General features: G+C 47.4%; 1 protein-coding gene across 1 annotated transcript in view; it reads left to right on the top strand.

The window, feature by feature from the left end:
- The first annotated feature begins 4619 nt into the window (after window positions 1–4619).
- The window catches only part of PPM1H (protein phosphatase, Mg2+/Mn2+ dependent 1H), a 134540-nt gene continuing 124308 nt past the window's right edge, over window positions 4620–14851 (top strand). The window contains exon 1 of the mRNA XM_050910442.1: window positions 4620–4855. Within this exon, the coding sequence (XP_050766399.1) occupies window positions 4620–4855 (236 nt within the window). The remainder of the gene's footprint in view (window positions 4856–14851) is intronic.

The raw sequence follows: 14851 nt of genomic DNA on the forward strand, positions 1-14851 counted from the left end.
GCCAAGTGGATATTTCATCTTGGAAGCTTTTCCTTTATTTTAAAGTGAATTTTGTTACAGTTCTTTAAAGAGTGGCTAGAAAGGCAGAACTAGGACACAAGGAAATGGAATGAAGCTGCGTCAGGGGAAGTTCAGATTGGACATTAGGAAAAGGTAGTCGGTCACTGGAACACTGAGCAGGTAGTCGGTCACTGGAACAGGCTCCCCGGGGAAGTGCTCAGGGCACCAAGCCTGTCAGAGTTCAAGGAGCATCTGGATGATGCTCTTAGTCATATGGTTTAGCTTTAGGTAGTCCTGCCAGGAGCAGGGACTTGGATTCCATGATCCTTACGGGTCCCTTCCAACTTGAGATATTCTATGATTATATATAAATAGTACCTACAAAGAGCTTATGATAGCCATAAGATTTTGCTGACTGTAAGTATTTGTCTCCTTTCCCCCAGGTTGTGGGGGACAAGTTGATAGCTGGAGGGCAGGGCTGCCACTCAGAGGGATCTCAGTGGGCTGCAGAAATGGGCTGACAGGAACCTCCTGAAGTTCACCAAGAACATACGCAAAGTCCTGCAACTGGGATGGAGTAAATCCATATTGAGGGCTGACTATCAAGAAAGCATCTTCGCAGGAAAGGGCCTGAGGGACCTGGTAGACAACAAAGTGAATATGAGCCACCAGTGTGCCTTTGCAGCGATGAAGGCTAACCACATATCGGGGTGTATTAGCAATAGTGAAGGCAAGTGATCATACCCCTCTAAATGGCACTTGTAAGAGTACTGTGTCCAGTTTGGGGCTCCCCAGCTGACCTACTGGAGCGAGTCCAGCAGTGGGCCACCAAGACTGTCGCAAGAAGATGCTGAGAGAAATGGGTTTGTTCAGCCTTTAGAAGGCAAGGCTAAGGGGCAGAAACCTTACTGCTGTCTTCAACTACCTAATAAGAGGGTATAGAGAGGAAAGAGTCATATTCTTCTCGGAGGTGAATGGTGATGAGAAGCAACAGACACAAACTGCAACAACAGAAATCCCAGTTAGACACTAGGAAAAAAATTTTCACGGGTGGGTGATTGAAGATTGTAACTGGTGCCCAGAGAGGCTGTGATATCTCTATCCTTGGAAATATTGAAAACTCAACTGGACAAGATTCTGGACAATGTAACATAACGTTAACGTTGGCCCTGCTTTGACAAAGAAGTTGGAGCACATGATCTTCAGAAGTCATCTCCAATCAGAATTATTCTATCATTGTGTAAAAGTTTAGAGTATTCTTTGTGTAAATCTGTTTTCATCATGATTAAAATGCTCTTGAATTTGCTGAAGGCTGAATACGATGCATGGCAAGGTGGCACAACATAATTCAGATGCTTCAAAGAGCTCATATGAATGTGCTTCTGGCCCACACGCAGCTTCACTAGCTCCACGGCATGGTTAGCCATTCGGAGAGAAAAGCGTATTTATCCCGATATCACAAGTAAGTTTACATTTTTCAAAAATCCAACCTGCCATCTTTCCTTTGCATTAGTCATGGGATTGCAGAAGGACACAGAGTCAATTTTCAAACACTTGCATAGAGAATTCAGCCTCAAAATTTTATTTGAAGTCAATATCCAAACCTTTAGAGGTCTACTCACCACCAAAGAAAAATGTCTGGCTTGGATCAGATGGACCGCAGGCTAGGAGATTTGAGGAACTTGCTGATATCTGCCAGGCCTGACTATTCCTTCCTTTGAGAAGTGGGGCTTCACCTTTGACTCAAAAGTGAACAACATGATCCTCTTTCCCAAAGAGAACTGAAATCAAAGCATCTCTATACTTCTCAGTATGAAGAGGCCATATCATACCTGTTGTATCCTTAGAGCATTCTCGTGCCAGAGGCAAGCATCCACAGAATTTCAAACAGCACACAGATTTGTTTTGAGCGGTGAGCTGTTAAGCTGTCTCCCCATATGTCTGATCTGAGCTTTTCCTTGTCATCTTGCAGAGATAATCATTTAAACTCTAACAAGCCTACATATACTCCCTTACATTTCTCCTTCATGTTTTGCGCAAAATAGTGACCGCAAGTGGGGCAGGAGGACAAACACTGCATCCTCCCTGTTTGAGTTTTAGTCAATGGTATTTTTCAAAGTCTTTGGGTCAAATAAACTGCAAAGTTTAGTCTGCTGGCGTAGCCTCTCCAGGAGTATATTTGACAACCTGTGAGGGGCTCTACTTTCACACAGAAAAAATGAGCCTCTTCAGGATACATGTTAAGTTCTGCTCATGCCCCTCTTCTCGCTCCTGTCTTCTCCAGGTGGCAGGACCATTAAAGCAGTAGTGAGGGAAACGGGCACTGGAGTGCCTGTCTGATGAAAAACACTGGCTGCCTAGCAGACAAAAGATGGTAGAAAGAGATTGTCCTTGGGTGGAAGGGACTGGGAATGAACTAGGATCGGACAAATCAAATATGGTTCAGGCCACCAAACAGAGTAGCCAAGGGGCTTTGGGAATCCTGCAACCTCAGGCTTGCCTTCCCCTGTAAAATGTGACTGTGGATGAATGGCTGCCTGTCACGGCACCCAGACACAGGGCCTGTGAAAAAAACCCCGAATTTTAACAAGCCTTTTGTTTTTTTTTTTTTCCCCTGAGCATTTTTCTTTAAAGTAACAACCTCTGCAGCATAACTAGGAAACAAAGCAAACAGAAATGCATGAAAGGAAGAACTACAAGGTTTCCATTATATTGTAATCAAATGGTGAGTTATTAATGTCAGGTACTTTTTGACCTAAGAGAGGTTTACTGTTCCTCAAAATATCTACAATATCAGCCCTGGAAACGACTAAACAAGTGATAGGAAAAATAACTACCTCCTCCCAAAGGAGGTATATCTGTAATGTTTAATTCAGGGTGGATAGTTCTCCAACTCTACTTCAAGTAGCACTTAACACACTCCTTGTTCACTAATCTACTTTTGGCTCTGTAGACTTCATTAATAGACAGTTTTATCATAAAAGCTAGTAAATGTCACAACATCTGTACACAAGGAACCTGGAGCAAACCCAAGCATTGTTGGAACTCAGCTCTCAGGATGTTGTTTAATAACCAGAAATTGAACGAGCTCACAGGGCATAGTCTCCAAAACTGTGTACTCTGTGTTCAGTGGTACGCCAGCTGGTTTCTAGTATGAGCCACCTAGACGACAGCCAATCATCCCCACTAGCCATGTATGATGACTAACCAGCTTTTCCCTGCGAAGTCCCAGTACTGTGCTACTCTCATGGCTTGCCATACCTACCTGCTCCATTTCACAGGTCACTGCCTTTCAGTGAGACTTACAGCTCTCAGGAGCACTGCAACATCACAGGGCACAGACGCAGCCTAGCTGTAGAGGACAGACTTCCTAAATGCTCTTGCTACCTTCCCCTCACCCCCATTTTCCTGAAGCTCGGCACACCCAAACCTGCAACCTTTCCATGCATTTGGGTGACTTACCACTTGCAGCAGACCTGCCAAGTTTTTTTGTGCAGGAGTATGACATAGTCAACATGACACAGCCAGGGAAGGAGGGGTTAAAACATCTGTGCCATCAAATTTGAAGATGCTCAGGCTTGTCCTTTCACTCTTGCTCCACAACAGCATTCTAACCGCCTGGCTGTTCGGGGAGGCCCCCGGGGGGCCGCCACACTAGCTCTGCTGGCGAGCCGGCAGGCATGACCCCCGGCTTCTCTAAGCAGGCAGGGGGAACCCACAGCCACCTGGCTACGGGACTCGTTTTAGGCCACTGCCGCTGGCCCGCCCTCACGGCGAAGGCACTTATAATTCTTTTTTACAGCAAATGTTTTTGTGGGAAAAATACCTTTGACATGTTTAAGGGGGAGAAGGATGGTAAACCCTTCAAGCGGGAGCTTTGTCCCACAGCCTATAGGATCAGAGGGCTCTGCCAGGGGCTGGGACGGAGCGTTCCGCTCGGGCTGCGCTGGCTCAGCCCCAGGGGCAGCAGGGACGGGCGCACTGCGGGCGGCGACCTCCCGCCCGCCGGTAACGGAACCCCCAGCGCGCCGGGGCCCCCGAGCGACTCCGCGTAAAACGTCTCCCGGGCAACTCTTCCCGGAGGCGGCCGCGGGCAACACCGCCCGCCGCTCCGCCGGCCCCGGCCCCGGTGCCGGCCCCGGCCCCCGCCGCACCGCTGCAGGCAGCCGGGGTCGGCCCGGTCAGGCCCCGCCCGCCGCGCACCTGCCGCGGGCCGCCCCCCCCGGCGCGGGAGGCGGGCGGGAGGCAGGGCGGGGGCGGCGGCCGCCCGTGCCCGGCGTGTGCCAGGAGCCCGCCGGTGCCGCAGGAGGAGCAGGAAGCGCCCGGGCAAATCCAGCCTCGCTATCACATGACTCAGCAGCCGCCGCCGCCGGGCTGAGTTCACCCAGCGCCGCGCCGGGAGGGGGAAACCTGCCGCCGCCGCTGCTGCAATGAGCCCGCGGCCCCGCGCCTGCCCCTGAGCCCGCCGCTCCCCCGCCTGGCTCCGCCGCGGCCCGGCGCCCCCATTGCGGAAGCGCGGCGGGGGCTGCCGGAGCCGCCGCAGCAGCGCTGCCCGCCGGCGCGACCCGCTCCCCGCCCTGCGCGGCGGCTCCGGCGCTGCCGCCGCCGGCGGGGGTACTATGCTCACGCGGGTGAAGTCCGCCGTGGCCAATTTCATGGGCGGCATCATGGCTGGCAGCGCGGGCGCCGACCACGGCAGCGGCGCGGACTTGCCCCTCCGCTTCCCCTACGGGAGACCCGAGTTCCTGGGACTGTCCCCGGACGAGGTGGAGTGCTCCGCCGACCACATCGCCCGCCCCATCCTCATCCTCAGCAAGGAGACCCGGCGCCTGCCCTGGACCACGGGCTACGCGGAGTGAGTACGGACCCCGGCTGCGGCGGGCAGGTGGAGCGCGGCCGGGCCCGCACGCCCCGCCGGGCTGACCCCGCTCCTGGGCGCACCGGCGGCGAGAGGCGGCGATGCCGGGTGACATCCCCCCCCGCGGCGGTGCCGGCGTTGCCGGCGGCGCCGTCCCGGGCCTGCGCGGCGCCGCGGGCAGCGGGAGCCGGCGGAGGGGGGGGGCCGGGGGGCCGGCATCGGCGGCGCCGTGTGACCGGCCGCGGCCGTAGCTTTGCACCTGGGTAGCTCGTTTCTGGGAGGCCGAGGATGCAAACGGCCAACTGCCCTTGTACGTCCCCGGGGAAGCGGCCGGTACCCGGACGGGCGAAGGACGGCAGACGGGCAGCACCGCAGCTCTTCTGCCCGCAGTGACGGCTCCGGGGGCGCAGGGGCCGAGGATGGAGTCCCCGCCGGTGAACAACTGTCTCCATTCTTGACTCGGGAATGAAAAGGGCTATTGATAGGAATCCCGGTTTGGTTTGTGCGTGTGTGACTGCTTCCCACTGCCCAGAAGTGGTGAAACGTGGGGTCTGGGGCACCATCCTGTGGACCTGGCAGCCGTCACACTCGCTGATGGTGGCTGGTCGCTTATTTCCCAAGTGCTTTCCAGCTGGGGGGGGGATGCTTGAGGAACATGAGCTCCAAACTGAAAGAAAAATCCATTGGCCAACCCCAAAACTGGGCTTTCCCAGCCGTTTGTTGCCCTGACTCACTCATGTCATGGTATTTACTTTAGAGGGTGTCTGGTCGGGACCTGGTTGTAGCCTTGAGCGCAATCAAACTAAATGATTGCATGCAGCGCCTTAAATACCAGCCAGGCAAAGGGCAGTGTTTGTTTGGATGCAGATCCTCATCCCGCTGGCAGTGGGAGTAGCTGCGGAGGCAGGGCATGTTCTTGCACTTGATTCCTGTATCGGTAGACACGTTGCTTTCTTTGATGGTACTGGGAGCAGGATTCAGTATTTAGTTTCTCTCTGCTGCTGTCTCTAAGTCTTGAGCATATCTGGCCATTCATGTTGCTACTAACTCACAGATTACAGAAGTTACACTAAACTAGCTCTTGCAAGCTGTTTTGCTGTAGAGCGCTGTCTCTTCAGGCATACATGAATTCCCAACAAAGCTACTGCAAAAACTACAGTGAAGGCTTCGCATTGTTAATGAGCAATCGCTAGCTTTATTTAAAAGGTTGTTACATCATTGGGGACACTGAAATGGGAAGAGAGATTTAAAGAATTTTAAACTGGATTGTTCTCCTCAGATTATTAAAGAATTGAATAGACTACTGAGCAAATTCCCCAGGAACTATAAGTTTAAATGTTTAAAAGTAAGCTCTAATTGTTCTGCTACTATAATAGTCCCTTAAAAAGCAATTCTTTACCAAAGCAAGTAAGTGCTGCTATTTTTAGCTTACATGAGGTGCTGTGGCTTTCAGCAAGTAACTGTAATTGCAAGTTGGTGACAAAGTGGAAGGGCGGCTCTCTGGCTCCCAGGTACGCGCATCCACTGCTGCCCGCAAGCTTTGCCTGAGACTGCCGGGGAAGAAAAATGTGGGTGCTGGAAAGTGAAAGCCCAGGTAGACCCTGTAGGTGAAACCTTCTGTGAGGGAGTGTTTGGAGATAAAGTAAATGGCTCTGGTGGTCATGAAAGGAGAAGAACATGCCAGGATTGTTTTCATGTACTTGTTATTATTCTGAGCTTTGAGCAGTTTGGTTAATTAGGAGGCGTAAAAAAGTCACTGGCTTTCTCAGTTCCTGTTGTTATCTATGTGAAAAGAGGTTGGCCTTTTGCTTTATATCTGTTTTTTTTTTTCCTCTTGTCTCATCCCCTTCCAGTGCAGTTACTGGTTCTAGTGCTTGTGGAGCAGAGCTCAGTGAAAGGTACCCCTTCTTAGAGAGAGAACTAGTGAACGTGTTACTAGGCTCTTCGCAGAAACATCTATATGATCTTCCAAAATGGGGTTTGGTTGTAACCAGAAGATGTCAAAAGGCTAGCTGCACAGAAGCTGAGAGGCAAGCAGTGCTACCAAAATTGCATTGTCCTCCAAAGGCAAAGCAGTGCAACAGCCATTAATGAATAAAGAAAAAGAAGGAAATAAGGACAAACTCGGGTTTTGCCAAATAGGACTTTTTCTTTTTTTTACTCTTACTGAGCTATTACCAGGCTTTCTGAAAATAATTGCGAGACTTGCTTGGAGGTATACGTTCAAAATATCATTTTCCTTTTGGAACGCATTTGAGCTATATAGAGAAAAGAAATGGAAAAATACCAGGAAGGTCAAATTACTATTATACATATTCCGAAGTTTGTTTGCTTGAGGGAAGCGAGGGATGAGGTACTTTTATGCTATTATTTAGCATTGTATTAGCGTCTATATTAAGGAAACTATCAGAGCAGTGTTTGCTTTTGTTACAGTACAAGTGAGCACTTGCTAGAATGTTAGGAGGAAGTTTGGTGTTCTCACAAGGAGCTTGTGACACAATGCAAAGGTCAGCCATTTAACTCATGTTTTGCTAGTTTGCTTTGGTATGAAGGAATTGGAAAATACGTGCCGTACTCGCAGCGCTGTGAGGTCCAGCTTCCCTGAGCTATTGCCTTTGCGTGTTTCCATGTTTTAGCAAATCAGCAAAAGTGATTCCAGTGCTTTGTTGGCGGGGATGCCTTTGGGCACTGAGATTTTAACTTCTTGAAGTTAAGGAGAGGTTTGTTGTAGACTTAGAAGGTGGGAATTTGGCCCAGAAGGTGTAAGGAGAGAGCGTGTGCCACCTTTACTGTGTCTGCCCTGATATCGTGGGCTGTCCACACAGTGGGGTTTGAGTCAGTGGATTTAGGCTCCACACCCAGCACCAGCATCTGTCTCACTGTCTTTAGGAAGAAATTTTGGCTCTGAGAACAGATCACCTGGAGGCTTTAGCTCAGGAAAGTGCTTGCAATATTTTTGTTCTTTAGTTGTAAAATGCCAGTTTTACAGATGATATACTGATAAACATCAGTTTACAGATGATACTGGAGCTCCTTAATGTCATCATGTTGGTGTTTCATCCAAGCTGGAGAAGGCATTTTGGGGTTAGACCTGGTTCCCATGCAGGACTAAAGCAGTCTGAGTCCACAAAATACATAGTTTTTTCAGGGACTTCCTCTTGTTCCTTTGATTCCTGAGGATAGGGATTTCTTACTAACTTAGGTAGTGATAAAGAAGCCCACCCTGTTGACTGTTTCTTCTCCTTCGCATCTGTGGTATGTGCCTGTTCATCTGACTTGTTCCCCTGGAACAAGCACTTCTTCTCCTCCCCTTTTTCTTGCTTCTCTTGTACTGAACTTCTTTATAATGCATATTTTTCTAATATTGCTCATCCATGTCATATATTAGAACTTATTCTTAAAATTATCTACTTATCTCTGTGGTATTATGCAGAGAAATGTAAATTAGCCTTTATTTTTTATTAGCTTCCCCTCTTTTAATAGTGTGATCATCATTATGCAAAGCATGTAGGCAGGCAAATGAAATCTTCAAAAACACACTTGGTGCTGGGATAAAACATCGTTGCTTCCTGAAATTTCAGTGGGAATCCCATAGGGACTGAGGTTTCCTTAGTTGGTGAGCAGCCTGAAGATTGTCTTCTGAAACAACTGTCCTGCTATCTCTTACTTTTATGGGAGACCTGAGACCTTGAATTTCAGTTCACCTCATACTACAGGATGGCAAAAGGCTGGTAGATGTTTCAAAGAGATAACTCTTATAACACAGACACTTTTCTAATGGTCATTAAACTCTGTAGAAGCAAAATGAAAATTATATCCCACATTCAGTAAGCTTGTTAATTGTCTTTAAAGATAACATTTTTATTTAGAAATAAACTTTTCCTTTTAAATCAAGGGCATCCTTAACATAGTTCTACTGCATGTGGTTAGCTGATGTGCATCAGGAATGACCCAGGGAGAGGGCAGTCTATTAACAAACATTCCTTTAAGTCTGCCTTTAATCCAGAGAGGTAAGGAGATTTGCTGCTCTCTGGAAAGTTAAGTGATTTATCTGAGTAAGGGGCGGGGGGGCTGTGGATCCTGCCTGACACTTTATTTACTCTTTGCCCTCCCTCCCCTCCGCAGGCAGCTGTGCTTCTGAGGCCACAGGGCTCTTCCAGACCTTTCCCTGTCTGAGCAGTGAGCTGGTTTCTGAGCTTCTGCTTGGATTGCCCTGTTACTGGGAGGGAAATTTCTTCTCTACTCCTTTCTGTGCTGTTTTCAGTGCGCTACGACCTCTTCCCTGGAGAGCTTCTGCTAAGCTGCCCTCAGCCCCTGTGTTAAACTCTGAAAGTAACTGGCAAAGTGGAGGCAGTAGCATAGGTGGAGTATATAACATGAAATGACTCGGATGGTATTCACCTGCATCTGAACTCTGCCCAGAATATTATTTTTCACCTTTTGCTCTTTTGCTTTATCTTGTTCCCCCTGTGAAGGTAGAGGCTGGACAGGGTGGAGCAGAGCCTTCCTCTCCTGATGGAATTCTCTGGACTACATATGGTACGACAAAATAGATGCTAAATTTGCAAATGACAAAGGACTAGCCTGCTGCTGATGCTAGTGGAGTTGCAGGGAAACTGCAACTGAGTAGCATTTTGTGGTAGAAAAACAAGACTAGTCATTTTCCATCTGTTTTGAATGTGTATTCCTGGTAGTCCAGAATTCAGTACTATAATTGCTTTTCTAAATTGTGTGAATCCTGGGGATGGGACCATAGCTAACTGCTCCTGTATTGCATGCTTCCCACTCTTCACTGTTACCTTTCTGCCATCTCTTCAGAGAATATCGAAAGGTACTATTAAATACACTTAAGGGAAATGGGGAAAGTCTCAATTGTATGTTGTCTGTGACCTTATGCAAAGGACAGTTTTGCCTGCCTTTTTTTATTAATTTTTAAAAAAATTTCTAAATGACACTTTCAATACCTTTGCAGTTCCAAGTTATAATAGGTAGCCAGAAACTCAACTTTTGTGGTGTGTGCGTTTCTTGGCTTATAAAGTCAATTTATTATCCCAGCGGTGCCTTTCGTTTGATGAGACACAAAGTCCAGGCTCTTTTCCCATAATGTTACATTTCAGAGATACTGTGGTTTCTCTGCTCTGCAGGCCTGCAGTAGCAATTACATTTTCTCTGTGGTGTGGTGACTACTGACCCATAATGAATGCAGAGTTGTAGGTGAAGTATGATGACTGTGTCCTTCTGCAGCATTATTACAGTGGCATGTTGTTACAGCAATAACTTAAGTTCAAAATGAAAAGGGGGGGGGAAGCTTATGGATTTTTTTCTTTTTTCCTACTCTACGTACTGGTTGTTTTATAAGGCTGATGATGTTGCATCATATTTTCGCATGCTGTGTTACTTAGCTTGTAGGAAATGAACGTACGTGAGAATTGACTGGAGGTTTTTATTAAAATAATTTCCAGCCTTTCTCAGTGATCATAAATTTTAGGTTGGCAGAATCAACATAAAATTTGTTGATTTTGTGAGTTAAGATAACACAGAAGTGTTTTTCCACCTGAAGTAGCTTTCATGTTCTGTCTAGACCAAACTATTTATACAGACGTTAAGCGTTGTAATAACAATCTGAAGCAGGTGAAAGCCTACCACGTCTGTGAGATGAGGTAAACGAAAGCACAAGAAATTGCTAGTCCTGAGTTGGACAATATGTTGATGTCGGAGGATAGCATAGGGCTTGCAACTACTGATCACTTATTCTAATCCTCATTGCCTCCTACTAAGAGGAGATAACACTGCAGTCATGCTCCTGTGAATTGAAAGTTACATTCTCATTTCTGGGAGCTAGTCTTTCTAACCGCCAGCTGAGAGCATGACTCGTACCCTGTCTGTAAACACATTTCTTGTATGTATTCTGTTTGGTACAAATTTCAGGAGAATGGTACGGCTGGGAAAAGGAATACCTCTTTTATCTTGTTCTGTTTGGCTGTCTTCTCAAGTTAAGTACACAGAAATAATGAATTACTTTCCTTTTTAAACTTTTAAAAAATTTGTTTACACTTCTCTTTGTCTGGATAAAATTATGTTCCTTTATTCTTTCTGTAGTTCAGAACGTAAGACTGAGTAGGACCTGATGAATAAGCTAAAAGTTCAAATCCCATACGTGTACCTAAAGACAATTAAACGTTCTTCCTGTGTGTGAATTATTCTTCTATCCGTAATGTAATGTTAACTTTCATATACATTGCCAGACTCTTGTTTAAGCCTGGGCTCATATAAAACAGCCTTTAGAAACCTCATGATAGTTTTAAGAGCCTCAGAAATCCCTTTTCTTGTGTAAGAGCTTATACTATAGCATCTAATATTTATGGAATGCCTCTAATCTGCCAAGTGTCTTGCAAATAATAATTTCAGAATAACCTTGGAGAAAAATGTACATGTGTAAATGTCCTGGTTCCTCAGGTGAAGAAACCGAGGCAGTGAGGATAAGCTTTGGCAAGAGGTTTGCTGCATATGTGGAGAACAAATCCTGAGTTTAAGGTTCTGTGCTTGGACAACACAGTTGTTTTTCCTGCTGTCGTGTGCATGGCTTTTCCTGTGTGGTCTCTGATTTCTTAGAACTAATGGGGGTAAAAGGAGGAAAGGGGGGGGGGGGGGGGGGGAGAAAATCACGTGCTCTGGTATTCTTAATGTAGTCTAAGTTGCACACACATGATTCCTAAGAAGGCAAGTATGAAATTCATGCCTCTAAGCTGTCTTGTCTTGCTAGTCCCTCAGAGGCTTAAGGCTAGTGCTGTCTCATGTGTTTCTGAAAAGCTTGCTTGAGTGTGGTCCCGGCTTCTGAAACCAGAGGGTGACTGTGTCCTCCCAGGCAGCTTTCCTTTGGCCCCTTCTGCCTTGGCACTGGTGGCAGTCAGCAGATGTTACCTGCAAGCACTCCAGCTTTGTTCATTTGTCTTAGATGCAGCTGCATCGCTTGGGAAGGGTGTAAGTGGGAACGGCTTGGCAGAGTTATCATCATGCTATAAAGTAATCTGACAGGGCTGTGCCCCTTAGGGTGAACCGCTTTGAGCCTGTGAATGTGATCAAATGAAACATGCTCAGTTCGACCTTGAAAGGAAGCGGTGCTGCAAAGCACAGGTCATTCCTGCAATGGGATCTGTGTATCACGTAGGAAGAAATATGGTTTGTGGGTTTAAGGATAGGTTAAGTCAGCTCTGTGTCGAGCTGCATCCCGAGTAAAACTTGGAGTAGGGGAGCGCTGCTAATGAGCGGAGGGAGACGTCTTTGGGTGGATTTGGGCAGAGCAGGCACAGTAACTTTGCTGTGGTATGGGCTGAAGTAGGAGTAGGTGCTGCATGTGTGCTGGAGCAGTGTTTGTGGGGCGAGACAGAGGCTCTTGGATCACCTCTACCCTGGACCTTTATCCCCTCCCTTTTGGATTTCTGTTCTGATTGAACTCGCTGCTCCAAAATGCAAGAGGTCCTACTGGGCAGCAGCAGTTTGGTATTAATTGTGCATTTTGTTGTCTCTTAACTGCCTAAGGATTTTTTTCTTCCTCCTCGTTAAACAGAAGGAGGAAGATGACTTGTAAGACTTGGTTCCCATTTGGGCGGTGACTTTTACCTGGTAGGGTATATGTTTGGGATGGCCAGCTACAATGCATGGTATTATCCAGAGTGGTTTCCCAGCTCATAGGTTAGGTAGAGTCACGGTTTCAAGTGCTAAATGGTTAGCACAGCTGGTGAGAGAAATCCCAGCTTGTGTCAAGCCCCTCCACCCCCCCCCAAATCCAGCAGACATGGGGTGGGAGTTTTATTACATGGTAATTACAGAGGTTCAAGCACGTAGGAGGTGGCCAGCAGATCCATTGCAGCCATTTGGCCTGCTTCACTGCTAGCACCTCCTGCCCAGCTCCCCCATCCAGTGGCACGCTTGCCGTCTAGTGGACGCTGCCAACTGTACTTGTGGTTGTAAGTGGCAGGGTGCTAAGTGGTTGATGCTGCATGAGCTGTTCAACAGATGAAGCTCATGGAATGGCTGGAGGCAGGTATGATTCCTCCTCCCAATACCGTACATAAGGCAAATGTTTGTCTGCAGAGTTTAATGTTCTCTAAATAAATACTGCACCCAGTATTTATCTAAATAAATACTGCACCCAGAAGCCGTGCTGGGGTAAAGCCAGTCTAAGGTACGTGTCTGGTTCTTGATCACAGCATGGTTTAATTGCTGGAGTCTGAGAGGGGGAAGGAGGAAAAATAACCCCACGCTGAGGCAGCCAGCACTGGCAAGTGCAGTGGTTGGAGCAGGAGGGGGTGTGGGCAATGCATGGTTGGGGAACGCCAAAATATGGACCCTGTACATGACTCGGCACTCATGCTGATTAAAAAAAAACTTAAATAGGAAGAGGTTATCAGTGTGCTGTGGCAGGCAGGCCTTTCTGGCATGAAGCAGGGTGGCAAATCTAGAGCTTCTCTCATTGTTTGGGATCTGTAGTCAACATGGTGAGGCTTAACAGGAAGAGAGTCTGCTGGGGGAGTCCAGGGCTGCTGAGGTACAGGGGTACGGGCAGTGCTATGTCCTCGGAGACCCTCTGGCTTAACAGAACTGAAAATGTATATATTTTTTTAAAAAAGGGAAAAATTATAATGGTAAGCTGTCAGTGCCATTCACTGAAGTGAATCTGTGTTTAGCTTCAATTCATTTCTTTCTCTTTCTTTTCTTCGATACTAAGGGTTGCATGAACACCTGAATCTTGTGTGGCCCTGATCTTGATGGCCATGGCAATGCTTCTTCTAAATGGTCCCCATCCCCAAGACGAGCAGGAATCAAATGCGTCTGGTCCCCCAAGAGGCGAGAGAGCAGCGTTAGGTTGGCCTCTCTCTCCTCTGGTGTGGGGAGATCTGTCTGTCCATCGGTTTCACTAGTCATAATGCCAGGTTGTTTTTAACTCTACTGGGCATCTCCTCTGCTGGAGGAGGAACCATGTCAGATCCTGTAGGCTCCTCCTTCTTGGGAAGGCAGGTCCTGGGTCCTGGTGGTGACAGTGGCTGAAAGGTGAATAACCATTTCCAATCTCTTTTTTTCCCCCTCTCTTTCTTCTTTTTGAGGTGCTACCATAAGGTGTAGTCAGTCTTGACTGATTGTTTTTGATGCTGTTCAGGCTCCTTTGCAGGCAGCGATAACAACACTGATACCATGGTTCGGGGTGGTCAGCTTCACCTGACTTCAGGGAGAGAGGGTGGGGAAAAGAGTGGGAAACCATGTACCATTGCCTATATGCTTTCCATGGTGGTTTTCTGCTACAATAAGAGAAGAAACAGATGGAGCTTTGATTGCATTTTTTGCTACTTTTATTTTGCACCATAAACAACTGGGTTTTTTTAAGGGGGGGACAACACAACAGCATGTGTGTGAGTTGGAGTGGAAGAAGAGCATGTGCTGTTTGGGTGTTACCTTGCAGTGGTTTTGTGGATCATGCTCTGATGTCCTGCATACCACTGCTTCAGAAATCCTGCAGCAAAGTGTCCTTGGACAGGCATTAGAGGTCTGTGAGATTGTCTAGGGATCCTTTCATAGGCATAGCTCTGTTTCCAAAGTCTTCCCAGTTAATTTCTCCTTTTATTAAATCTGCTGGTCCCATAGCTAAGTGCTCTTTGTGCTGTCCTCTCTGTCTGCCCCATTCCTTAAAGGTACTGCCAGAGGCAAGATCTTTCCTCCCCTCTGCTCCCCCCGTGAGCCCTTCTGAATTTCCCTGATTTGTTCCTCTGTCCTTTATGGCCTGTTATGATTATCTCTACTCTCCAAACTCCCTGCAGAGAGACAGAAGAGATCCAGCTCCAGCCAAGCTCTGCAGCAGATCTTTTTTTATGTTTTTTGGCCAACATTGATTCATTCAGGCCAAGTATGATTTGTCTATCTTTAGGTATGTGTTAGAGATCTCCTCGGAAACAGATGATGCGTAGCACGTGTTTGTAATGCCGTAAAATACCTGTCAGC

This window comes from Gymnogyps californianus, chromosome 1 (genome assembly GCF_018139145.2).
Source record: "Gymnogyps californianus isolate 813 chromosome 1, ASM1813914v2, whole genome shotgun sequence".
In the NCBI taxonomy this organism is placed as follows: Eukaryota; Metazoa; Chordata; class Aves; order Accipitriformes; family Cathartidae; genus Gymnogyps; species Gymnogyps californianus.